We start from the raw sequence: 27,969 nt of genomic DNA, 5'->3' as shown, positions 1-27,969 counted from the left end.
TGCGTTCTGTTGCTGTGGGTGTGCAGCTGTTGCTGCTGTGGTGTGCGCCTGGGGGTTTTGCTGTGGGGTGCGCTGCGCCTGCTGTGGGTGTCCGTGTTGCTGCTGTGGGTGTGCGCTGATTGCTGCGTGGGGTGTGCATCTGTTGCTGCTGTGGGTGTGCTGTGTTGCTGTGGGTTGGCTGTTGCTTCTGGGTGTGCGCTTTTGCTGTGGGTGTGCTCTGTTTGATCGCTCGTTGGTGTGCATGTTGCTGCTGTGGTGTGCGCTGCGCTTGGGTGTGCGTGTTGCTGCTTTGGGTGTCGCGCTGTTGCTGCTGTGGCTGTGCGCTGTTGCGGCTGTGGGTGTGCGTGTTGCGCTAGTGGGTGTGCGGGGTGCTGCTTTGGGTGTGCGTTGTTCTGCTGTGGGTGTGCGCTGTTGCTGCTGTGGGTGTGCTGTGTTGCCGGCTGGTGGGTGTGCGGTGTTGCTTGCTGGGCGTAGTGCGCTGTTGCTCTGTGGTTGTGCGGTGTTGCTTCTTGGTTGTGCTGTTTGCTGCTTTGGGTGTGCGGTGGTGCTGCTGTTTTGTGCGCTTTTGCTGCTGTGAGTGTTCGCCTTTTGCTGCTGTGGGTGTTCTCTGTTGCTGCTGTGGGTGTGGCTGTTGCTGCCTGTGGGTGTAGCGAGGTGTTTGCTGCTGTGGGTGTGCGCTTTTGCCCCTGCTGTGGGTGTGCGCTGTTCCTGCTTGGCTGTGCTCTGTTTGACTAGCTGTGGGTTGTAGCGGTGTTGCTGCTGTCGGGTGCGGTGTTCCTGCTTTGGGTGTGCTGTGGTTTGCCGGGGGTGTGCGGGTGTTGCTGTGGGTGTCGGTGTTCGTTTGGGTGTCGGTGTTGCTGTGGGTGTGCTCTGTTGCTGCTGTGGGTAGTGCGCCTGTTGCTGACTTGCGTGTGCGGTGTTGCTGCTTTGGTGTTGCGGTGTATGCTTCTTTGCGTGTGCTGTCTTTTGCTGCTGTGGGTGTGCGGTGTTGGCGCTGGGTGTGCGGGTGTTCTGCCTTGGTGTGCCGGTGTTGCCTGCTGTGGGTGTGCTCTGTTGCTGCCTGTAGGGTGTGCGCTAGTTGCTGCTGATGGGTTGCGCTTTTTGCTGCTGGCGTGTTCGCTGTTGCTGCTGTGTGTTGCGGTGTTGCTCTTGCGTGTGCGCTGTTGCTGCTGTGGTGCTGCGGTGTTGCTGCTGTGGGTGTGCGGTTTTGCTGCACTTTGGTGGGTGTCGGTGTTGCTGGCTGTGGTGGGTGCGGCTGTTGCTGCTGTGGTGTGCTCTTTTGCTGACTGTGGGTGATGCGGTGTTGCTGCTGTCGGTGTGGGTGTTGCTGCTGTGGGTGTGCGTGTGCTTGGTGGGTGTGCGGTGGTGCTCTGTGGGTGTTCGCTGTTTGCGCTGTGGGTGTGCGCTGTTGCTGCTGTGGGTGTGCGTGTTGCTGCTGTGGGTGTGGCTGCTTGCGGCTGTGGGTGTGTCGGTGTTGCTGCTGGGGGTGTGCGGTGTTGCTGGTGGGTGTGCGCTGTTTCTGCTGTGCGGTGTGCGCTGTGCTGCGTGGGTAGTGCTGTTGCTTGCTGTGGTGTGCGCTGCTAGCTGCTGTGGTGTGCGGTGTTTGCTGCTGTGGGTGTGCGCTGCTGCTGCTGTGGGGCGGGTGCGCTGTTTTCTGCTTTTGCTGTGGTGTGCGCTGTTGCTGTGGTTGTGCGCTAGTTTGTCTGCGTGGGGTGCGCTGTTGCTGGTGTGCGCTGCTGCTGCTGTGGTGTCGGTTGTTGCTGCTGTGGGTGTGCGCTGTGCTGCTGTGTGTTGGCTGTTCTGCCTGTGGTGTGCGTGTTGCTGCTGTCGGTGTGCGGTGTTGCTGCTGTGGGTGTGCGGTGTATGCTGCCTGTGCGGTGTGCGGTGGGGCTGCTTGGAGTGTGCGCTGTTGCTGCTGTGGTGTGCGCTGTTGCTGCGTGGGTGTGCTCTGTTGCCTGCTGTGGTGTGCTCTGCTTCTGCTGTGGGTGTGCGGTGTTGCTGTGTGGGTGTGCGGTGTTGCTGTGGGTGTGTGCTGTTTGATGCGTGGGTGTGCTCTGTTCTGCCGTGGGGTGTGCGCTGTTGCTGCTGTGGGTGTGCCGCTGCTGCTGGCTGTGTGGGTGTGCGGTGTTCTGTCGTGGGTGTGCGCTGCTAGCTCTGTGGTGTGCGCTTTGTTTCTGCTGTTGCTGTGGGTGTGCGCTGCTTCCTTTGGGTGTGCGCTTTGCTGCTGTGGTGTGTGTGTCGCTGTTGCTGTGGCTGGGCTCTGTTCTGCTGTGGGTGTGCGGTGTTGCTGCTGATCTGTGTGGAGGTGTTCCTGCTGTGGTTTTGCGGTGTTGCTGTGGGCGTGCGGTGTTGCTGTGGGTGTGCGGTGTTGCTGTGTGGTGTGCGGTGTTGCTGTGGGTGTGAGCTGTTGCTTCTGTGGGTGTGCGCTTTTGCTGCTGTGGCGTGTGCGGTGTTGCTGCTGTGGGTGTGCGGTTGCTGCGTGCGTTGCGCTGTTTCCTGCGTGGGTGTCGGTGTTGCTGCTGTGGGTGTGCGGTGTTGATGCTCTTGGTGTGCGGTGTTGCTGCTGTGGGTGTGCTCTGTTGCTGCTGTGGTGTGCGCTGTTGCTGCTGTGGGTGTGCGCTGTTGCTGCTGTGCGTGTTCGCTGTGCTGCTGTTGGGGTTGCGGTGTTGCTGCTGTGCGTGTCGCTATTGCCTGCTGTGGCTTGCTCTGTGTTGCTCTGTGGGTGTGACTGTGTTGCGCTGTGGGTGGGCGGTGTTGCTCTGTGGGTGTGCGCGGGTGTGTGGTGGGCTGGGGGGGGCGTTGGTGTGTGTTGTTGTGTTATGTCTGCGGCGTGGGTGGTGACAGAATATGGCGCTGTCGCCACTGCCCTGCTGTCGTAAGTGGGTTTGCTGCTGTGGGTGTTGAGCGCCGAGTGCCTGTGTTGCTGCGTGGGTAGTGCGTGGTGCTATGTGGGTGTGCGCGGGTGTTGCATGGCAGTGTTGGGGGGGACACAGGCTGTGCCTCTGTTTGTGCTTGTTGGCGCGCTCGTACTTTCCTGGAGGGGGTGTGAAGCTATGATTGTGGTTGTGAGGTGTTGCTTGAGGTCGCTTGAAGCGTGGAAAGGGTGACGAGGTGTCTCGGATTGGGTGTTGAGAGGTTGATTATAGAGGAACAGGGGGTGTGCGCAGGGGGGGGTTGATTCGCTAAGCGTGTGGTGTAGCTGGTTTCTGATGTGGTTTGCGATGATGCTTACTGTGGTGTGAGGTGTTGCATGCTGGGGGTGTGCGATCTGCTGCTGTGGTGTTAGCTGTTGCTGCTGGGCTGTGGGGTGTGCTCTGTTGCTGTGGGTGTGCCGCTTGTTATGTTGACTGCTGTGGGTGTGAGCTTTGCTGTGGGTGTGGCGCTGCATGCTGCTGTACGGGTGGCTTTATGCTTCTGCGGTGTGCGCTGTTGCTGCATGTGTGGGTGTGAGCTGTTCTGCTGTGGGATCTTGCAGGGGGCGGGGTTTCCCGCCACGTCACCTAAAGTCTCTCCTCCTCACTGAGTCGTGCGCTGTTGCTGTTGGTGTGCGCTGTTGCTGCTCTGTGGGGGGTGTGCGCTGTTGCTCTCGCTAGTCTGCGGATAGCGCGAGGGAGGTTGATCTCTGGCAGATTCTGCTTCGTGGGACGGGGGTGCGGTTTTGATGCTGTGGGTGTGAGCTGTTGCTGCTGTGGGTTGTGCAGCTTTGCTGCTGTGGTGTGCGGTGTTGCTGCGGTGGGTGTGCGGTGTTTGGGCTAGTGGGTGTGCGGTGTTGCTGCCTGTGGGTGTGCGCTTGTGCTGCTGTGGGGGTAGTCGGGTTGCTGCTGTGGTGTGCGCTGTTGCTGCTGTTGGGTGTGCGGTTTGTTGCTGTGGGGGTGCATGTTGACTGCTGGGAGTAGTGCGTGTTGCTGCTGTGGGTGTGCGCTGTTGCCTGTGGGTGTGCGCATGTTGCTGCTGTGGGTGTGCGCGGCTGCTATCCTGTGGGGTGTGCGCTGTTGCTGCTAGTGGTGTGCGGTGTTGCTGCTGTGGGTGTGCGGTGTTGTCTGCTGTCGGGTTCGCTGTTTGCTTCTGTGGGTGTGCGGTGTTTCGCTGGTCGGTGTGCGCTGTTGCTGCTGTGGGTGTGACGGTGTTGCTGCCCTGTGGGTGTGCTCTGTTGCGGCTGGGGTGTGCTCTGTTGCTGCTGTGGGTTGTGCTTGTTGATGACTCGTTGGTAGTGTGCGGTTTGCTGCTGTGGGTGATGCTATGTTGCTGCCGTGGGTTTCGTGGTTTGCTGTGTGGGTGTGCTGTGTTGCTGCTGTCGGTGTGCGCAGGAAAAACGCCGAGGGATGACGAAAGAAGGAGATAAGAAGAGAGAGAAAGAGTGTCGATGAAGAGGACGGGGGGGGGGGTGATTTGACAACAGAGGAAGGAGAAAGAAGTGATAGGGAGCGTGGGGGGCGACGAAAAGGAACTAGAAGGAACTGGAGGAGGGAGGGAAGAAAGGAATTTTAGAAGGCGGGGGCAACGGGAAAAAAATAGTAAGGCGGACAGGAGAGGGGTAAAAAGTCGAAGATGGGGCGAGACCGCTGTTTGCGCTGTGGGTGTGCCGGTGATTTGCTGTGGGTGTGCGCTGTGCCTGCTGTGGGTTCGCTTTGCTGCTGTGTGTGTGCTCTGTTGCTGCTGTGGTGTGCTGTGTTGCTGCCTGTGGGTGTGCGTGTTGCTGCTGTGGGTGTGCGGTGTTGCTGGCTGTGGGCGTGCGGTGTTGACTGCTGTTGGTTGCGCTGGTGCTGCTGTGGGTTTGCGGCTGTTGCCTGCCGGTGTGGCATTGCGGTGTTCCTGGCTTTGGGTGTGCGGTGTTGCTGCTGTGGGGTGCGGATGTTCTGCTTTGGGTGTGCAGGTTTGCTGCTTGGGTGTGCGTGTTGCTGCTGTGGGTGTGCGGTGTTTCTGCTTGGGTGTGCGTGTTTGCTGTTGGTGTGCGGTAGTTGCGGCTGTGGGTTGTGCGGTTTTGCTTCTGTGGTGTTTCGGTGTTGCTGCTGTGGGTAGTGCGGTTTTGCTGCTAGTTGGGTGTGCGGTGTGTTGCTGCTGTGGGTTGCCTCTGTATGTGCTTGGGTGTCGTTGTTGCCTGCTTGTGTGGTGTAGCGCTTGTTGCTCTGTTGTGTTCGTGTTGCTGCTGCTGAAGTGTGCTCTGTTGCTGCTTGATGGCGTGGCGCCTTTCTCGCCTGTGGGTATTTCTCTGTTGCTTGGTGCGTGTGCGGTGTTGCTGCTGTGGGTGTGCTGTGTTGCTGCTGGTTGTGCTCGGTCGTTCCTTACTTTGGGTGTGCGGTGTTGCTGCTGATTGGTGTGCGATGTATGCTGCGATGTTGTGCGCTGCTGGCTTTGGTGTCGCTGTTGCTGCTGTGCGTGTGCCGGTGTTGGCTGCTGGGGGCTGTGGCGGTGTTGCTGCGTTCGGTGGTGCTGTGTGGCCTGTGGGTGTCGCTGCTGCTGTGGGTGTGCCTGTTTTGCTGCTAGATGCGTTGCGGCTGTTGCTGCTGTGGGTGTGCGCTTTGCTGCTGTGGGTGTCGGTGTTGCTGCTTGGGTGTGCGGTTGTTTCTGCTGTGGGTTGTCCTTTGCTGCCTGTTGGGTGTGCGGTGTTGCTGCTGTGGGTGGGCGGTGTTTCCTGCTGTGGGTGTGCGGTGTTGATGCTGTGGGGGGTGCGGTGTTCCTGCTATTCTGGTGTGCGGTGTTGCTGCTTTTGGGTGTGCGGTGTTGCTGCTGTTTGTGTGCGGTCGGTTGCTGCTGTGGTTGGGCGAGTATTCTGCTGTGGGTGTGCGGTGGTTGCTGCTGTGGGTGCGGTGTTGCTGCTGTTGGGTTTGCGGTGTTGCTGCTGTGGGTTTGCCGTGTTTGCCTGCTGTAGGGGTGTTGGTGTTGCTGCTGTTGGTGGCTCTGTTGGCTGTGGGTGTGCGTTTCGTTTGCTGCTGTGTGGTGGTGTGGCTGTTGCTGCTGTGGTGCTGCGGTGTTTGCTGCTGTGGGTGTGCGCTGTTTGCGGCTGTGGGTGTGCGTGTTTGCTGCTGTTGGTGTGCCGTGATCCTGCTGTGGGGGTGGGGCGGTGGTGGCTGCTGTGGGTGTGCGGTTCCTGCTGTGGTGTGCGGTGTTGCGCTTTGGGTTGTGCGGTGTTTCTGCTGTGGGTGTGCGGTGTTTGCCCTGTGGGTGTGCGGTGTTGTCTGCCTTGTGGGTGTGCCGGTGTTTCTTCTGTGGGTGTTCGGTGTTCGCTGTGGGGTGTGCTGTGTTGCTGCTGTGGGGTGCGGTTTTGCTGCCTTTGGGTGTGCGGTGTTGCTGCTGTCGGGGGGGCGGTGTTTGATGCTGTGCGGTGTGCGGTGTTGCTCTGTTCGTGTAGCGTGGTTGCCTGCTGTGGTTGTGCGTGTTGCTGCTAGGGATGTTGCTGTGTTGCTGCCTGCTGGGTGTTAGCGTTGTTGCTGCTGTGTGGGTTGACGCTGTCTGCTGCTGTGGGTGTGGGGTGTTGCTGCTTTGGTGTGCGCTTTTGCTGGCTTGGGTGTGCGCTGTTGCTCGCTGGGGTGGTCGCTCTGTGCTGCTGTCCGTGTGACGGTGTTGCTGCTGTGGGGCTAGCTGTGGGGGCTGTGCGGTGTTGCTGCTGTGGGTGTGCGGTGTTCCTGCGTTGGGATGATGCGGTGTGCTGCGGGGTGTGCGCTGTTGCTGCTTGCGTGTGCGGTGTTGTTGCTGTGGGTGTGCGGTGTTGCTGCTGTGGGTTTTTGGTGCTGGCTGATGGGTGTATGCGATGCTGCTTTGGGTGTGCGCTGTTGCTGCTTTGCGTGTGCGGTGTTGCTGCTTTGGGTTGCGCTGTTTGCTGCTGTTTGGTGTGCGGTGTTGCTGCTGTGTATGTGCCTGTTGCCTTTGGGCTGTGCCTGTTGCGCTTGGGTGTGCGCTGTGTGCTGCTGTGGGTGTGCGCTGTTGGGTTGGTGTGCGTTGTTGCTCTTTGGGTGTGCGCTGTTGCTGCTGTGGGTGGTGCGTTGTTGCTGCTGTGAGGTGTCCCTGTTGCCTCTTGTGGGTGTGCGGTGTTGCTGCTGTGGGGGGTGTGCATGTTGCTGCTGTGGGTGGTGCGGTGTTGCTGTCCGTGGGTGTGCGTGTTCCTGCTGTGGGTGTGCGGTGTTGCTGCTGTGGGTGTGCGGTGTTCCTGCTGTGGTGTGTGCGGTGTTGCTGCTGTGGGGTGTGCGGTGTTGCTGCTGTGGGTGGCGGTGTTGCTGCTGTGGGTGTGACGGGTGTTTCTGCTGTGGGTGTGCGGGTGTTGCTGCTGTGGGTGTGCGGTGTTGCTGCTGTGGGTGTGCGGTGTTGCTGCTGTGGGTGTGCGGTGTTGCTGCTGTGGCTGTGCGGTGTTGCGCGTTTGGGTGTGCGGTGTTGCTGCGGTGGGTTGCGGGTGTTGCTGCTGTGGGTGTGCGGTGTTGCTGCTGTGGGTGTGCTCTGTTGCTGCTGTGGGTGTGCGTTGTTGCTGCGTGGTGGGTGTGAGGTGTTGCTGCTGTGGGGTGTGAGGTGTTGATGATGTGGGTGTGAGGTGTTGATGATGTGGGTGTGAGGTGATGATGATGTGGGTGTGAGGTGTTTATGATGTGGGTGTGAGATGTTTATGATATATCACGACAAGGATACTGATGGAAATTCATTTTTTTTTCACAGATGCTGTGGTAGATCAAACCCGTGCTCTGTCTCTCCTGATGGACAAACTACATGGACGCGCTGCCCAGCACAAAAACTGGGCTGAAAGCATCAAGGCAGTCCGTATGGCCATCATGAATGTAAGTATGAGCATGTATTTGCATCTTTTGAATGTTCATTTAGTTTTCATTCTAAATCTGATATAAAGAAACCTATTGTCATTCTCATTAAAATTGTCAAAGTGGTCTTATGTTAGATTTGAAATGTCAGATTTGACTGATGATGTCATGATGATGATGACGATGATGATGATGATGATGATGATGATGATTTTTACAGGACAAGCGGCAGCAGTCGGATGCTTTGGAGAGGATGCACATACAGACATGTTTGGACAAACTTCATCGGGCCATTAAAGGTACTGTAGAGATGACAGGGCATCCAGTTGACCCTTGACTTTTAGCAATTTCAGAAGTCAAATCAATATTTCTGAGAAATCCGAAGGGTCAAATAAATGTCAAATAGACATGTCACTTCAAACCCTAGAGTCAGATCTCAATTTGGGGAGTCAAAAACATACTCTCAAGGGTCTACTGGATGCCCTGGATGACCGGTCATTTTTAATTGAACAAGGGAAATTGAAACCTGTAGCTGATCAACAACAACTCAACGAATTTCAGAGATGGTTGGAGTGCACTCACCAACACACATCTTGAATTAAAAAAAAGTTACCTCCTTTCTCTTGAGAATACTGACATCCATCCACAGGAATGTCTGTGGACTAGTTCTTGTTAAGGGGCACAACATTTTTATTGTCAAAAAGCCTTAAAAGCTTTCAGGCATAGAAAGAGAATCTTTCGAAAGGGATCATGAATGGAGTGTAATATTTTGTTATTCAGCCTTTCAGATGTAGGAAGAGACTGCCATGCTCTGACGTCATTTTCTCAAATTATGATTTCCAAGCCATTTTTGTTTAACAACTAGCGGCTCCTACTACACTGACACAGGTTAAGATGAGAGAACCAAATTTTATTGATTTTTGGGATTGTATTATGGAAGTACTGCTGTCAGATCAATGCCACATAATACTGGTCCACTAGTTGTCAGATACCTGCTCACTTGTAAACTTGTAACAGGATCGTTCATAATGGACACAAGTGATAAACACTAGATTGTAGAGTCCAAAACCTTCCTAACTTACCAAAGTCAAAAACAGTGTTCAAGCCTTTCTAACTTAAATAAGTCAAGAACACTAGGTTATCATGTCCAAACCTTTGTTATTAATAGACATGATACACAGGCCAAGGTAAAAAAAAACATTTGGTTATATATATATATGGTGTCCAAACCTTTGTAATTAAAGGACACAGGCCTAGGTAAAAAGATTTAGGTTTATACAGTGCGCTCTGTCCAAACCGGACTCTGTCCAATCCGGATTTTTGCCAAAACCGGCCAAAAAATTTGGTCCCGAAAATTTCCTTCTTTAGGCCACACCAAATTAATCAGTTGTTCGTCGGGAATCCCGCTCCAAAAATATCAAAGTCGAGAAAAAAATAAAAATAATTTTTTCCCGCACCTCCGGAAAAATCGTCAAATCCGGATTTTTTTTTCCGTTTTCCGACTTCTTTTTCCGGTTATTACAACACATTTCGACGCTTGAAACGCCGACCCAAACAAGCGTTTCGTTGATACCTGATGCAGAGATGAAAAAAATGGCGGAAAGGCTCCGGCCTAGCACGAGGATAGTTACTCCAATAACATTAGAGGTTTACACGACAGGAAACTTTTGACAGGCTGTCATGTAACGATATCCACCAATGTAATCAGGTGGAATAAGACCTCATATACGTATAGGAGAGTCTGCTGTAAATTCTTGGAATAGTATGGGTATTTTTATAGTAAGTGTACAGAGGGGGTCGGGTGCACTAATGTAAATACAGCGATCGAAGCGGAGAACAATGAAACGTTTTATGACCTTTTTATCCGCAGTATTAACTACCACCTTGGTTTAAACAGTATTTTATTATCAATGGTATATACAATACATGGGTCATTATATACAATAATTGGAAACTACCACCTTGGAAATTTTTTGTAATGTGGTAACAATCAAAGTATTTATTTTATTTCGAAGAATGATATTTTTTGTTAAATAAGGTCAGTACCTATGTGATATTTTTTTTATTTGTATTCCATAATAATAATCAGAAAATGTGGAATTATTTTATTCCAATTTCATCATTTCACAGTTGTCCTCTTAGTATTAGGGCTATTCCATTAAAATATTTAAATGACCCCAGGATTCCAAAACAATTCACCTCTGTCCATGGTTAGATTTCGCTCCAATTACTTCTGTGTATTAAAATTAATTAAATAAATTCTTTGGGTGGTACCCCTAAAACAAACTGGACTCCTGGGGTAGGGTAGATGTTTTACTGGAAAAGCCCTTAGTTTTACTGTTAAATACAAGTCAATTATATTTGATAGATGCTGAATTCCGAGCCATATACATTTTAATGATTGTGTTTCTAATATGCCAATTTTCTGTTGTTTTATATGGTATTATTATTTTTGTTCCAGATAATTATATATGATATAGTGATTTTGTTTTTTCTGTGCCAATTTTCTTTTGTTTTATACATTATTTTCTATTATACCGGTATTTGTTCCATACAAATGAGAGAACTGTGTTAAATTTGATTTGATCAAGTAGATCAGGTATTAAATTGTTGTTGGATTTTACATACAATTGTTTAGTTATTTGTGTATGAAATCACTTCATGATATACATGTACTTGAATTGATCACAAATAGACACAAACATCTGTTCAATATGGTATTCAGTTTATTTCCAACATTTAATGAAAAAAAAATAATGGAAAAAAATATCGCTCGCACATCATTTGAACGCTTCGCCTCTTGAAATCTCTAAATGGAAATTTTTTGCTAGAAAAAAAAATTTCGCTCGCTCGCCCCAATTTTTTTTACCAGTTTCCCGAAGAACAACTGATTAATTTGGTGTGGCCTTATTTATAGTTAATAAACTCTGCATAATCCGGACTCTGTCTATTCTGTAATCTGGCCATATCTCCCGGCCCCATTCCTTCTGTATACTAGTAAATCTACTCTGTATAAACCGGCGTCGGTCCCATTGATGTTTCCCTGGTAGCGGTAGCTTCAGGGGTTCCCGACGAGTGTTAATACAGTTGTAATTGCCGCACAGGTATATTATTAATTGACCATTAAACGCCATTGTCCACAGGTGGCTACGGCTGGATAATCACCGAAACAGTTGTTAGGTACAATAAAGAATTCATTTTGTCAATTAATACCCATAATGTTACGTGTTTGTAAATGTATCGTAATTAAGAAATGTTTCATGCTACATGTACCTGGCTTCCCCTTCGCGGATCTCACTACACGAACGTACCCGGATGAGGAAGTCAGAGATGATGGTGACGACAAACCTTTTGTATTAGTCCGTTTCTATTGTAAAACAAACATGGATCTCATGGCAGCCGCCAACATTAAGGACCAATAAGAAATTGAGGCTAATTCCTCAGATTGGGAATCTGCACTTGTAGAAAGTGTCAGATCGGTTGATTGTTCGGACTCGGTGAAAGGCCTCTTAAAACAAGCAACAATCTGATTTTTTTTCAACCGATGTAACGTTACACATGGTGTCATATTGCCAGTGTTGAATTAAATTATGTTATTCAATTCAAAGTTTGAATATGCATGAATAATGCACAATGACATCTTCTTTGTAATATATCTTTATTATTATTATTATTATTTTTTTGCATTCAACGACGATATCAAGTAGAATCTCTACAATCCGGAACTCTCTACAAACCGGTCTTATTTTCTGGTCCCAAAGGTGTCCGGTTTAGACAGAGTGCACTGTATATAAATATAATGGACACAGGTCTAGGTAAAAACATTGGGTTATATAAATATATTGTCCAAACTGTTGTAATTAATGGACACAGGCCTAATTAAAGACACTTTGTAATTGATGTCCAAACCTTTGAAATGGACAGTCTCTAAAACACTCCACCGTCATGATGTCTGAACCTCCGTAATGGACACAGGTCAAAACACAATGTAAAATCACTCCACAGTGTGTGGATTCTGTGATGGGTATGTCAGGTGATATATACACGGTCACTGCTGTGGATTCTGTGATGGGTTTGTCAGGTGAGATACAAGGTCACTACTGTGGATTCTGTGATGGGTATGTCAGGTGATATATACAAGGTCACTACTGTGGATTCTGTGATGGGTATGTCAGGTGATATACAAGGTCACTACTGTGGATTATGTGATGGGTATGTCAGGTGATATATACAAGGTCACTACTGTGGATTCTGTGATGGGTTTGCCAGGTGATATATACATGGTCACTACTGTGGATTCTGTGATGGGTATGTCAGGTGATATACAAGGTCACTACTGTGGATTCTGTGATGGGTTTGTCAGGTGATATACACGGTCACTACTATGGATTCTGTGATGGGTTTGTCAGGTGATATACAAGGTCACTACCGGGATTCTGTGATGGGTTTGTCAGGTGATATACATGGTCACTACTGTGGATTCTGTGATGGGTTTGTCAGGTGATATACACGGTCACTACTGTGGATTCTGTGATGGGTTTGTCAGGTGATATACACGGTCACTACTATGGATTCTGTGATGGGTTTGTCAGGTGATATATACAAGGTCACTACTGTGGATTCTGTGATGGGTTTGTCAGGTGATATATACATGGTCACTACTATGGATTCTGTGATAGGTTTGTCAGGTGATATATACAAGGTCACTACTGTGGATTCTGTGATGGGTTTGTCAGGTGATATATACATGGTCACTACTGTGGATTCTGTGATGGGTTTGTCAGGTGATATACACGGTCACTACTGTGGATTCTGTGATGGGTTTGTCAGGTGATATACAAGGTCACTACTGTGGATTTTGTGATGGGTTTGTCAGGTGATATATACAAGGTCACTACTGTGGATTCTGTGATGGGTTTGTCAGGTGATATACATGGTCACTACTGTGGATTCTGTGATGGGTTTGTCAGGTGATATATACATGGTCACTACTGTGGATTCTGTGATGGGTTTGTCAGGTGATATACAAGGTCACTACTGTGGATTCTGTGATGGGTTTGTCAGGTGATATATACATGGTCACTACTGTGGATTCTGTGATGGGTTTGTCAGGTGATATACAAGGTCACTACTGTGGATTCTGTGATGGGTTTGTCAGGTGATATATACAAGGTCACTACTGTGGATTCTGTGATGGGTTTGTCAGGTGATATACATGGTCACTACTGTGGATTCTGTGATGGGTTTGTTAGGTGATATATACATGGTCACTACTGTGGATTCTGTGATGGGTTTGTCAGGTGATATATACATGGTCACTACTGTGGATTCTGTGATGGGTATGTCAGGTGATATACATGGTCACTACTGTGGATTCTGTGATGGGTTTGTCAGGTGATATACACGGTCACTACTGTGGATTCTGTGATGGGTATGTCAGGTGATATATACAAGGTCACTACTGTGGATTCTGTGATGGGTTTGTCAGGTGAGATACAAGGTCACTACTGTGGATTCTGTGATGGGTATGTCAGGTGATATATACAAGGTCACTACTGTGGATTCTGTGATGGGTTTGTCAGGTGATACATACAAGGTCACTACTGTGGATTCTGTGATGGGTATGTCAGGTGATATACCGTATAGCGGGAAATTTTAGCGGTCATAAAATTTGGCGATTTGGTCATGAAAACTGGAAGTTAAATTTTGGCGAGTTAAAATTTAGCGATTTCCATTAAATCTAGGGTTTTAATTTGGCGTTGAGCATATATATTACCTACCGGTATATATAGATAATTATGTTATGCCCATACATTCTATCCATGCTGATGAAGTGTGTTGTCAAATTAATGTTTATATGAGTATGTGTACAAGCAACAGACAAAGAGAATTTAATCAACTGTAGCTATCGACGTGGTCATCTATTGTATGATGTGTATACGTACAGTTATGTTAAACAATGAGTATACAGGTAAAGTGTTAACATCAGTCCATTGAATGGTAAGGGTAGATAGCTTTGTTTTCACAAAAAATAATTATGATGCGATATATGTCATACTTGTATTGCTATAAAGGATAGCATAATTACAAGTTTATGTTTGGGTGTATCGTGAGTAGTTGTTCACTAGCTATAGCTATTCATACCTATCGGCATTTTGGCCGACAGGTGCAAGGCAACAACCAACGTTACGCACCAGTCGTTACTCTCGGGAGTAATCAAAGGTAAATGGCGATCGGAACGGAAACTAATGGCAAAATTGAAATTTTCGCATCTTTTTAATTGGCGGTGTTAAAATTTGACGGGTTAAATTTTGGCGATCTATATACGGACCCGCCAAATCGCCAAATTAAAGCCCCGCTAAAATTTCCCGCTATACGGTATACAAGGTCACTACGACACTACTGTGGATTCTGTGACGGGTATGTCAGGTGATATATACATGGTCACTGCTGCGGATTCTAGAGTGTTCCTTCATTACTAGTTCTCTGATCAATCAAAAAACCAAATATGGATTGACTTTATAGGAGTATCGGAGACAGTATTAATGGTGATCCTGGTTGAAGGTGTGATGTGAGATTATACTGAATGTGAAGTCATATGTGTGTATATGTATGGATATAGTATGGAATTCATCACTTTTCATTACATGTTCAAACACTATATATACAAAGTAAAAAAAAGAATACAAAACATTTCCCATTGTGTGTTGATGATAAATTTGTACAGTTGAACGTGACTTAACATAAATAATTTAGATTGTAATTTTGTAAGAAAAGCTTGATGATTAACATGTACACACATACACTAACACCCTGGGTTTACTATTATTAGTGTGTTCACACGTTCTAGGTTAATGTCCTCACAAGGATAAATTATTTTTGGGTTTCATGATTTCATAAATTCCTTTGATTATAATTTATATGTACTATATTTTTGAATTTTAGTCATGATAAATATAAAAATAAATTTCAAATTCAAATCTTGTCTAAATTTAGTATTAAGTTGATAAAAGTTGATCTGGGACTGTATAATGCAATGTTTATTTTCCTAGAAATTAGCATATGTATACTTATCTCATTGATATTAATGTATGTATATGAATGATGTATTGAAAACTGCATGGTACTTGTACGGACATGGTAGTCACATACATGTGATGCCTATCGACTGCCATTGATCACATAGAGCTAGCCATTGTAGTAAGAGACAAAACATTGATTTATTTGTGAAACACTGTGTTCAGATCGAAGATGATACGAGGATGGTGGAAATATGTACATGCATATGTGCTATAAAATTAATAAATTGTTGGGTAGTATCAATTTATGATAGAGACAGATGTTTCTGTGTCCATTAAACCTGGGGATATATAAAATGCTGGGTTGTCTGTAAAGTGACACGTCCTGGTATATGTGTCCCTGTGAAATCAATAAATGTGTGTAGTATTGATCATTGTCCCTGACCTTTAACCTTCACACTGACATAGGATCTTACATGTGTGACGTCTACCTCATTTCTCTCGTGTCCATATAATGGGTATACAATACTGTATTGTTATATTTTTATTGTCTGATAAATGTTGTTGTTATGGTCATTTTTTTTTTCCAATTTATCTACTTCATACACCGGTACCGATATAGATAATTTATAATATGCATGCTGTAAATATTCAGAGAGTATTGTTTTTCTTTGCTGCCATGATTGTATAGTGAAATTTGAAACAAATCTGTTAATTGCTAAACATAAACCATATGTTCAACATGAATAATAAGCACATAATAAAAAACGCATGCATCCACTTACTTTTCTGTGAAAGAAGATGCATATATTCTTATATGTGTTTTTAATTAAAATAGATAAAAGGTTTCTTTCCTCACTGATCTGCTAATAATCTAAGGAAAATGAAGATTTTCTAAGAAATGAAAAAAGCTTACCCCTGTAAATGAATTTCATGCACGCTGACTTAATGTTTTTGTACATAATGTATGTGCGCTAACCGTATTTGACCTAATTAGCACACTGTGCACTTATAAAAATACAAAAGGGGTGTGCTTAATTAAAACCATGTTCAGAGAAAAATTATGTGAAATTTGGATGGGAATTTTTTTTTTCATTTGCATACCTTAAAGCTTTTATGTAACAAAAACGAGTTTTGGTTAAAGGACTGAGGATTTTATTTTGGCAGATAAGTGAGGTAATGAACTTTTCATGTTTGATTAGTGCGCACATCATCTTTTCTTGAGTGAATGTACATTTTATAGGCCAGATACATTTATTAGGTTGAATATGGTAATAGAGCAAATACAGTAATATCAGCTGGCATTTGTTTGTATTTTCAGTTAGATTTAATTTCATTTTCTCTTATTAACTGTTTTAGTAGCCATGAACTCTTTCATTACAGAATTTCAGTTTACAAATTCAGTACAGGCCTCAGATATATAGGTTAATAATGACGATATGTACTACTGTTTTCAGTGGTGAATCAACAGGTATATAGGTTAATAATGACGATATGTACTACTGTTTTCAGTGGTGAATCAACAGGTATATAGGTTAATAATGACGATATGTACTACTGTTTTCAGTGGTGAATCAAAAGGTATGTAGGTTAATAATGACGATATGTACTACTGTTTTCAGTGGTGAATCAAAAGGTATGTAGGTTAATAATGACGATATGTACTACTGTTTTCAGTGGTGAATCAAAAGGTATGTAGGTTAATAATGACGATATGTACTACTGTTTTCAGTGGTGAATCAACAGGTATATAGGTTAATAATGACGATATGTACTACTGTTTTCAGTGGTGAATCAACAGGTATGTAGGTTAATAATGACGATATGTACTACTGTTTTCAGTGGTGAATCAACAGTCTTTACTGGAGAGGTTGGAATCCATTGCCCGTCAGTTGGGTCTTAGCTTCAGTGTGCCTTCCTCACCAGAGAACCGTGCTGTCATCAGCTCTGAGATGTTCCAAGTGGAAATTATCATGGAGACTGGGGGTGTAGTAAAGGATGTCAAGGTTTTTCACAATGGAGATCCAACGGTAAATTATAATCACTTTGTAAATTTATTGGGTTTGAAAAAAAAAGTGGTATAATTAAAAGTTGGTAACCACATGTACTGTCACTACTAGTAGTCCAAGCCTGTGTATATTTTGATCACCAGCACCGTTCCATAAATTATTTTAAGAATAAAAATGTATTCAGCGATTTTAACTTTTCTACCTACATAACTATCTGTGTTACATTCTTGAAGTAAAAGGGGTAATAATTCATCATCACAGATTTTTTGATACTTCTATAAACCAGGAGTGACTCATAGAGTATCTTATGTTAAATTGAATATGCATGTTTTACATTCACAGAGTTGTGAGGAGCTTACAGAAATATTAAGGTATAGTGAATTATTTTATCATTCTTTTCTGACTAAAATTGGAACTTATTTGTAGAAAATGTATTATCTGAGGCAAAAACAAGTTTTGTTTGGTTGGAACATTTTAAATACTGTTTAACATAAAATGTTTGTCGTGTTTTAAGTTTTGTTATTTTCATGGTTTCTATGGAACCACAAATGTATGTATTATTGTGAAAGTATTGTTGCATGTATGTGGGATAAAGTTTGTACCCATGGAAAATTTCATGTTATTGCAGTAGGTTGGTAAAAAATTTTTTTCAAAAATGTTTCGATGATTATGTATACATGTAATGATATTGGTACTTTGCCTACGGAAGTCATATAAAATAGTGATATCTACATACTTATCCACCAATTGGACTTAATTTAACATTAGAACAAAACAATAAATCTCTACATACTTTCCAGAGGTCCATTGACTGTATATATGTTAGTGGTGAAGGTCGTTACAACGATATCGGTACATGAATTGTAGTAAGGATAGGGGATGTAGATACATGTATGCATATTAAGAATGTTTTATATGAACACTCAGAGATCTGTTTTTAACCTCTCAAAACTGCTTTCAATTTAAAACTTCAAAATTTCATTATACAGAATTAAGTGGATTTTATATGTATCGTTAATCAACAAAATTGCATACATAGAAAATTGTAAGTTATAAAAAGAAAAGAAAAAAATGGACCCATGGAAAATATCTAATACTAAAGAAGCTAGGAGCATGTTTATGACTTTGAAAGCATGTCCTTAGAAATTATCAAAACTGTTTCAGATACACGCTATATATATATATATGTATACGTATTGCACAAAAAACATGGTTGATGGGGTATTACACAGCATACTGGAATTTGGCAGTGTTGATTATAAAAATACATGGACGTTTTCAGTGTTAATACTGAATTCAGTATTGTGGAAATACTTTCCCCAATATAATTAAGAAATGTTAGATTTTTACAAAAACAGCTATACCAGTATTACAGGAACCAGGACACTTTCACACATGAGAATTTTGCTTGTGTCGGTTATAAGACTGTGACTGTGTCGGTTATAAGACTGTGACTGTTGGTTATAAGACTGTGACTGTGTTGGTTATAAGACTGTGACTGTGTTGGTTATAAGACTGTGACTGTGTTGGTTATAAGACTGTGACTGTGTTGGTTATAAGACTGTGACTGTGTCGGTTATAAGACTGTGACTGTTGGTTATAAGACTGTGACTGTGTCGGTTATAAGACTGTGACTGTGTTATAAGACTGTGACTGTGTTGGTTATAAGACTGTGACTGTGTTGGTTATAAGACTGTGACTGTGTTGGTTATAAGACTGTGACTATGTTGGTTATAAGACTGTGACTGTGTTGGTTATAAGACTGTGACTGTGTTGGTTATAAGACTGTGACTGTGTTGGTTATAAGACTGTGACTGTGTTGGTTATAAGACTGACTGTGTCGGTTATAAGACTGTGACTATGTCGGTTATAAGACTGTGACTGTGTTGGTTATAAGACTGTGACTGTGTTGGTTATAAGACTGTGACTATATCGGTTATAAGACTGTGACTATATCGGTTATAAGGCTGTGACTGTGTTGGTTATAAGGCTGTGACTGTGTTGGTTATAAGACTGTGACTATATCGGTTATAAGACTGTGACTGTGTTGGTTATAAGACTGTGACTGTTGGTTATAAGACTGTGTCTGTGTTGGTTATAAGACTGTGATTGTGTTGGTTATAAGACTGTGACTATATCGGTTATAAGGCTGTGACTGTGTTGGTTATAAGACTGTGACTATGTCGGTTATAAGACTGACTGTGTTGGTTATAAGACTGTGACTGTGTTGGTTATAAGACTGTGACTGTGTCGGTTATAAGACTGTGACTGTTGGTTATAAGACTGTGACTGTGTTGGTTATAAGACTGACTGTGTTGGTTATAAGACTGTAACTGTGTTGGTTATAAGGCTGTGACTGTGTTGGTTATAAGACTGTGACTGTGTTGGTTATAAGACTGTGACTGTGTTGGTTATAAGACTGTGACTATGTCGGTTATAAGACTGTGACTGTGTTGGTTATAAGACTGTGACTGTGTTGGTTATAAGACTGTGACTGTGTTGGTTATAAGACTGTGACTGTGTTGGTTATAAGACTGTGACTGTGTCGGTTATAAGACTGTGACTGTGTTATAAGACTGTGACTGTGTTGGTTATAAGACTGTGACTATGTCGGTTATAAGACTGTGACTGTGTTGGTTATAAGACTGTGACTATGTCGGTTATAAGACTGACTGTGTTGGTTATAAGACTGTGACTATGTCGGTTATAAGACTGTGACTATGTCGGTTATAAGACTGTGACTGTGTTGGTTATAAGACTGTGACTGTGTTGGTTATAAGACTGTGACTGTGTTGGTTATAAGACTGTGACTGTGTCGGTTATAAGACTGTGACTGTGTCGGTTATAAGACTGTGACTGTGTCGGTTATAAGACTGACTGTGTTGGTTATAAGACTGTGACTGTGTCGGTTATAAGACTGTGACTATGTCGGTTATAAGACTGTGACTGTGTCGGTTATAAGACTGACTGTGTTGGTTATAAGACTGTGACTGTGTTGGTTATAAGACTGTGACTGTGTTGGTTATAAGACTGTGACTATGTCGGTTATAAGACTGTGACTGTGTTGGTTATAAGACTGACTGTTGGTTATAAGACTGTGACTGTGTTGGTTATAAGACTGTGACTGTTGGTTATAAGACTGTGACTGTGTTGGTTATAAGACTGTGACTGTGTTGGTTATAAGACTGTGACTGTGTCGGTTATAAGACTGTGACTGTGTTGGTTATAAGACTGTGACTGTTGGTTATAAGACTGTGACTGTGTTGGTTATAAGGCTGTGACTGTGTCGGTTATAAGACTGTGACTGTGTTGGTTATAAGACTGTGACTGTGTTGGTTATAAGACTGTGACTATGTCGGTTATAAGACTGTGACTGTGTTGGTTATAAGGCTGTGACTATGTCGGTTATAAGACTGACTGTGTTGGTTATAAGACTGACTGTGTCGGTTATAAGACTGTGACTGTGTTGGTTATAAGACTGTGACTGTGTTGGTTATAAGACTGTGACTGTGTTGGTTATAAGACTGTGACTGTGTTGGTTATAAGACTGTGACTGTGTCGGTTATAAGACTGTGACTGTGTTATAAGACTGTGACTGTGTTGGTTATAAGACTGTGACTATGTCGGTTATAAGACTGTGACTGTGTTGGTTATAAGACTGTGACTGTGTTGGTTATAAGACTGTGACTGTGTCGGTTATAAGACTGTGACTGTTGGTTATAAGACTGACTGTGTTGGTTATAAGACTGTGACTGTTGGTTATAAGACTGTGACTGTGTTGGTTATAAGGCTGTGACTATGTCGGTTATAAGACTGTGACTGTGTTGGTTATAAGACTGTGACTGTGTTGGTTATAAGACTGTGACTGTGTCGGTTATAAGACTGTGACTGTTGGTTATAAGACTGACTGTGTTGGTTATAAGACTGTGACTGTTGGTTATAAGACTGTGACTGTGTTGGTTATAAGGCTGTGACTATGTCGGTTATAAGACTGACTGTGTTGGTTATAAGACTGTGACTGTGTCGGTTATAAGACTGTGACTGTGTCGGTTATAAGACTGTGACTGTGTTGGTTATAAGACTGTGACTATGTCGGTTATAAGACTGTGACTGTGTTGGTTATAAGACTGTGACTGTGTTGGTTATAAGGCTGTGACTGTGTTGGTTATAAGACTGTGACTGTGTCGGTTATAAGACTGTGACTATGTCGGTTATAAGACTGTGACTGTGTTGGTTATAAGACTGTGACTATGTCGGTTATAAGACTGTGACTGTGTTGGTTATAAGACTGTGACTGTGTCGGTTATAAGACTGTGACTATGTCGGTTATAAGACTGTGACTGTGTTGGTTATAAGACTGTGACTATGTCGGTTATAAGACTGTGACTGTGTTGGTTATAAGACTGTGACTGTGTTGGTTATAAGACTGTGACTGTTGGTTATAAGACTGTGAGTGTGTCGGTTATAAGACTGTGACTTTGTTATAAGGCTGTGACTGTGTTGGTTATAAGACTGTGACTGTGTTGGTTATAAGACTGTGACTGTGTCGGTTATAAGACTGACTGTGTTGGTTATAAGACTGTGACTGTGTTGGTTATAAGACTGTGACTATGTCGGTTATAAGACTGTGACTGTGTTGGTTATAAGACTGACTGTGTTGGTTATAAGACTGTGACTGTTGGTTATAAGACTGTGACTGTGTCGGTTATAAGACTGTGACTATGTTGGTTATAAGACTGTGACTGTGTCGGTTATAAGACTGTGACTGTGTCGGTTATAAGGCTGTGACTGTGTTGGTTATAAGACTGTGACTGTGTCGGTTATAAGACTGTGACTGTGTCGGTTATAAGACTGTGACTATGTTGGTTATAAGACTGTGACTGTGTTGGTTATAAGACTGTGACTGTGTTGGTTATAAGACTGTGACTGTGTCGGTTATAAGACTGTGACTGTTGGTTATAAGACTGTGACTGTGTTGGTTATAAGACTGTGACTGTTGGTTATAAGACTGTGACTGTGTTGGTTATAAGACTGTGACTGTGTCGGTTATAAGACTGTGACTATGTTATAAGACTGTGACTGTGTTGGTTATAAGGCTGTGACTGTGTCGGTTATAAGGCTGTGACTTTGTTATAAGACTGTGACTGTGTCGGTTATCAGACTGTGATGTTGTTTGTTATAAGAATTTCATCATGTTATGGATGTGAAAAACTGACCTACATTCTCTCCATTGTTATTTCAGCAAGGGGCAGTTTGACGAGTTTGTTGTTCACTTGGAAGGTCTGCAGGATATCTACAAGATACCGGGTGACAAGTAAGTCATCAACCTCACCATTTCCATGGAAACTATGTCATCAGGATATAAACAATGTCATCAGGACCGTTGCTGAGGAATATCCTCAGAAACCAATATATTTATATATTTATAACCAATACATTTGTGTCCATGAAATGGATAAAGTTACAAGAAAAGTTAAACAAATTTAAGGAACTATCTATATGTTGAAACACAGTAGATCTATATTTCTAAGTCTGCAGTACATATGTAATTTCTAAAGGATGTGATGTTAATTCATCCTCATGGGTGAAGCTACCACCCCCCCCCCCTATAACATGGATAGCTATCTATATTTATCCCTGTGTGTAATGTTGGCACCTAGTAACACATAAGCAGCTGTCAAGCATTTTGATTGAAGCAAATGTTTATACAGTAAAACTCACTTGTGTCGAACACGGTTGAATCGAATACATCGGATGAGTCGAACGTTTCGTTCGGTCCCGATTTTTTCCCTTCTTTATCTTAGTAAATTAAGCACGGATGACTCGAACACTGTTGAATCGAATACTGCGGTTGTGTCGAATATATTTTGTGGTCCCTCCCTTCTAAACTATACCAAAATTTCCATTTTTGTGTCGAACATCGAGGCGTCATGCTGTCTCAGGTAAAATTTGCTGGCCTCGTCTGATTGACCGAGTGTGACCGATCACCCGTAACGGTGTAAACAGAGCCTATTATTAGTTTCCGGCTGTCGGTTACGCATCATCCAATTGTTTATACAGGTGCCCAGGTGAAGTAAAACGTTCAGGTATACATAACTAAGAATAAAATGTGCACGTTTTAGTCTACAAACCGATGTGTTCTGTTTACTGTTTTGATGCACAAGGCCGCCGAAAAAAATAAGGAAAAGGTAAACGATAAATTACATATCTTCCATCGAAAAATGCAAAGAAAAATACCTGTCTGTCATTGATTTATCTATATATGCCTAAATTCTGAATACGACGATGCAATAGTAACAATGATATGCGGAATGTTTTTACTCTGTTCAAAAGATTGTGGCAATGCATGATTATGCAGCCGATAAAACACTGACCGCGGCCTTCACCTTTGATACAAAATCAGCACGCGTACGGTCGATCAATTTTCCCGGACTGTTTATTGTTTAATATTGTTAAATTGGAGAACAATATAAACGGATTTAAAGATAGATAATATGAGTACAATATATATATTTATATTCTTATAATATATGTAACGTTTTCATAGAATATTATGCTGTCATTTGCGACTCCCGTGTGTAAATCGTGTGTCTATGTCAAAGACTATTTTACGCATGAACTTTGTTTTTATCTGTAACTGTGCACAATATTGTTTATTAGATAAATGAATAATTGTTATCATGTACAATTAATTAATTTCTTTGTTATTATGTATTGCTTATTTTCGACTATCTTATCATGCAAGCACTTGTTCTGCATACAACCGATGATAGTTGGGTTTTGTCTCCGTATACAAACACGGATAAGTCGAACCATCGGATAAGTCGAATATTTTGCTTGGTCCCGTCGACTTCGACTTATCCGAGTTTTACTGTAATTCGGTTGCTAATTCAGCAAAAGATGTACATGATGAAGCACATTTTTATGCCCTTGCTATGAAATGGGGAAAGGGGTGGGGGGGGGGGAGCGCATAGTGTTATGCCATGTCCGTCCCATCCTGATGCAATGTAACTAACTAATCCCAGGAACTGCTGATGCGATTCTAACGAAACTATGTTTTGGGTGACAATAGTCATTGGGGGCATTTATATCTTACAGACATATTCTAGTTTGAAATTACATTTTAGTGGAGTTGAACCTTCAAATTTGAAATTTCAATTTTTTATGGCAAAGTTCATCAAATATTCATAAACCAGTAAAGATAAAGCTAGGATTTGATTAATTCTACTGTAACCTTATTTGATATATACATTGTTATGTATGTGTTTCAATTCATCACTCCAGAAAACAGAAGTCAAAGGCCTTCTTAGCCTTGCATTCTCTGGAGACAGATCTCAACAACCTTGCTCAGCTACAAAGGTAGGTAGTGTAACTGGAACTAAATGTCAGTGTGGATCTCTGGATACAGAATCTTACAAATCTATTTAAAAAAACCTGTATCTTATTAAATTCATAAACAAGAATGCCATACATGAACTGTATTATATTATCAACAACAGGCTTATTTCATTCCAGACCACAATGTCACAATACAATATGTCACTTTTTGATATCAAAATTTTTCTGAAATAGGAGAGCATCTTTAATTTAGAAGTTATTACCATCAGAGCACATTCGTCTGCATTTGGTTTAGTATGTAAAAAAAAAATATTAGCCCCTACTCCTACTACAGTAAACTCCACATTTCACGAAGTCGGATTTAACGATATACCGCATTTCACGAAGTCCTTAAAAATCCCCTACTGAGCCTCTATATAAACCTTTGTAAATTAATCCTGTATTCACGAAGTCGCTATGTACGAACTATCGCTTTGTGCGATATGGTCTGGGTGTCCCCACGGGATAATTTACCTGTATGTACGAACTGTGAAAACAACTCATTAACCCTACCCGATATAAATCGCTGTAAAAACAAGTCACTGTTCATTTGTTTGTCACTTTATACACGAAGGAAGGTGTCAAAATGGCTACTCCAAAAAAGAGAAAGATATTGGATCTTCAAACGAAACACCAAATTTTGATTGATGTCGACAAAGGAATTCAATCAAAAAAAAACATAGCGGAGGCTTATGGCATACCGCAAAACTCGTTGAGTACGTTGTTGAAAAATCGGGCACAAATAGAGAAAGCTTTTAATACTGGAACTTTCAGTCCAAAACGCAAGTATTTACGGACAGCAAACCACTCAGATATTGAGGAAGCGCTTTTTAAATGGTTCCACATGCAATGTGCGTGATAAAAATGAATGGAGATCAATCTCCGAGGACCAAATCTCGCTTGCCGATTTTGTGACGATCAACGAGGATATTGTCACCACTGAACAAACAACACAGAGTGATGTTATTGAGGAAATAAAAAACAAAATGGATAACAAATCGGAAGACTCTGAGTCGGACAGCGATAGTGATACCGGGATTGAATTGAAAATTCCTACTCTCGTAGAGTTCGTGGACAGTGTTGACAAAATAAAAATGTTCGTAGAGTCACGCGAGAATGTCGATGAAACAATGTTTGCGTGTATCACCAAACTTTCTGACTTTGCTGACAAGTGTCATTATTCTTCAAAACAGAAACAAATGACTGACTTTTTTTTACGAAAGTATGAAAAAAAATGTTCGATGATCGCTCGCCGGTATATTTTCCTGTGTAACTGATACGTACACGTGTACTGTATATAGGCTAATGTACACATGATTCAATGCATGCGTTTAGCTTACGTTGTGTTAATAACAATTTGTAAATAATAATCAAAATGTAAAACAAGTTTAACAAAATGTCCAGTGATTGTTGTTTTTAAATACTGATCATACAGTTAGTGTTTACACATTTACGCTAGGCCTAGCTAGCCAGCTGGTGAACGGTATATATATCGAGACTAATTTTAGACAGGGAGGACTGGTCGTGTTTCACGAAGTCCGGTTTCTACGAAGTTGTTTTCATGGTCCGACTGACTTCTTGAAAACCGGAGTTTACTGTATATTGACATTTGAAGGTCAAATGATGCATCAACTCAGGAACCAAGGTATAGGCTATCTATCTTAGGGCCGTTTTAAAATGAGCTGTCTGATTGGTCGACAGCTATAGTGGGTATTGTTGACAGAGCTGTCGGCTAATCAGATTGCCCAAAATTGTTCCATCGTTGGCTATCACAACCACTTTTGGTCAATTTTCCTACCTTAAAATCATTGTCACATGACAAAAGAATAACATGCATTGATATCTAAGGATTCTAAACCAAGGTACAATACTGAAGATTGTGTGCATTTTGTATTATTGTCAGACTGAGTTTGAATTTAAAGTGAATTGACATCATCCCCTCTTCCGAATAGTAACCAGATGCAGACGCCTGTGATAAGAGAAAAGAAATGTTCTAAGTGTGAGTCGACTGCTAGATGTTGCTATTGAAAGAAAACTCGTAAAAGAATGATGAGGTCACAAGCCAGGTCATCATAGAAGTGAGATTGTAACTATGACATGTTTGACTATGTAGCAGCATTTGACTTGTTCATAAGCAGTGTCATTCTTGTTTCATTGAAGTGCTATTAAGGGGGTGGCCAACTGTATCCACAAGTCACCGCTAGGAATTCTGCTGCCAAGGAAAGGTGGTAAGTAAAACAGCATTAAAACAACTGTTTTCTCCATAAAGTTTCATGTAGGATCGGGAAGGAACATGATTTCTCCAATGGTTGGTAGCTGGTTTAACGTCTCCTTTCACGGCCATACAGCTTTATACCTAGGTGATGTGAGAGGGACTGGTGGTAGATACAGATGGTGGCCTAAATCTCCCTATAATTAGACATGTCCTATCTGTCTGGTATGTCCACAGGGCTGGAAGGCTACCTGGGACACGGCCGTGGTCCTCGTCAGTCCAGTGTCAAACACAATATGATTCTCCATTGTCTTCTGTTTAGGGGATATCAATGAGACAAAGACTGATTTGCTGTTCTTATTGCAACATTTTAGGTCTTCATCATTTATCACATGATACAGGTTGACTAGTGTAAAAACTGTTTCAAGAATCATGCATATCGGTGATCTCTGATAAAGGTAAAAGGGAGTTGAACTAGTGAATTATGTTGTCCCTGATTTGGTGAAGCTCCTGTAATTGTTGAAGGATAATCAGGCTAATTGTATGTCAGGTTTAATGCATGAAACCAATCACAAATCTAATTTTGAAAACACATTGTAAGGGGGCAGAGAAGAAGATTATGGAGAAGAGCACTCTTTGGACATCTATGTATCATTGTATGACTCTTTGTACATGTATGTATAGGACTTGTATAGCATGTCACATGTCCTACATGATTCATATACATGTATGTATAGGACTTGTAAAGCATGTCACATGTCCTACATGATTCATATACATGTATGTATAGGACTTGTATAGCATGTCACATGTCCTACATGATTCGTATACATGTAGTGTTAACAATGTATTCCAAACAAGCAAACATTGTTTACATTATTTATTTGAAAACAAAACAAAAACGTGTCCTCAACGTGTCTAAGATTTTGGAGGATTTTTAATGTTATATTTTATAGGTGTTAGAATGATGCCTGATTTCATTATTTATCTTACTTTGTATGTTCCAGGATGTCCAATGAAATTGATTTACTTTGTTTCACCATATGATCTGTTAGACAAGAAAACAAAATCACCACATCCGATGACAGTAGAAGGTAAGTTTCTAGATGAATGACAGTGAAGTATGAGTTGAATTAAAGATGGAGGTTGAAGGTGATTTCCAATGACTTGGCTGAACATGGTTTCAGTGTCTGTTAGTCATCATGTCTCAGTACCAATAAAAAAGTCGAATATGAAACTCTTAGGTACAAAGTAAGAGCTAAGTAAGACAATTTACATTGTTGTTCGCTTTAGTTGTAACAAATTCCGAGTAAGGCCAGAGTATTGTTTGTTTTAGTTGTAACGGAGTACAAGTTAGGCCAAAGTATTAAATTGTTTGTTGTAGCTATAACGGAGTACGAGCTAGGCCAGAGTATTTTCATTGTTTGTTGTTTGTTGTAGCTATTACGGAGTACGAGCTAGGCCAAAGTGTGACCGTGTGTATAGAACCCTGCAATCCTAATAAACTACAAACCATGCCACTGATGAGTGTTGTCAAACAAGAAGGCAAGAGGTAAGCTGCCCACACCTGTTAACGACAGTTTTACTGCATCGAAAAGGCAACTTTTGTGCTG

At 43.0% G+C, this 27,969-nt stretch overlaps 1 protein-coding gene across 2 annotated transcripts in view; it reads left to right on the top strand.

Moving 5' to 3' along the window:
* The window catches only part of LOC117343671 (mediator of RNA polymerase II transcription subunit 1-like), a 51,011-nt gene that overhangs the window by 9,678 nt on the left and 13,364 nt on the right, over positions 1-27,969 (top strand). For both annotated transcript variants that reach the window (XM_033906128.1, XM_033906127.1), the window contains exons 2-10: positions 7,642-7,760; positions 7,960-8,038; positions 16,601-16,788; positions 17,110-17,138; positions 22,010-22,081; positions 24,052-24,126; positions 26,305-26,372; positions 27,364-27,450; positions 27,797-27,908. In XM_033906128.1, coding sequence (XP_033762019.1) covers positions 7,642-7,760; positions 7,960-8,038; positions 16,601-16,788; positions 17,110-17,138; positions 22,010-22,081; positions 24,052-24,126; positions 26,305-26,372; positions 27,364-27,450; positions 27,797-27,908 — 829 coding nt within the window. The remainder of the gene's footprint in view (positions 1-7,641; positions 7,761-7,959; positions 8,039-16,600; positions 16,789-17,109; positions 17,139-22,009; positions 22,082-24,051; positions 24,127-26,304; positions 26,373-27,363; positions 27,451-27,796; positions 27,909-27,969) is intronic.

This window comes from Pecten maximus, chromosome 15 (genome assembly GCF_902652985.1).
Source record: "Pecten maximus chromosome 15, xPecMax1.1, whole genome shotgun sequence".
NCBI classification, from domain to species: domain Eukaryota; kingdom Metazoa; phylum Mollusca; class Bivalvia; order Pectinida; family Pectinidae; genus Pecten; species Pecten maximus.
Note: the sequence above shows the minus strand (reverse complement) of the source record. Positions and strands in the feature narration are given on the sequence as shown.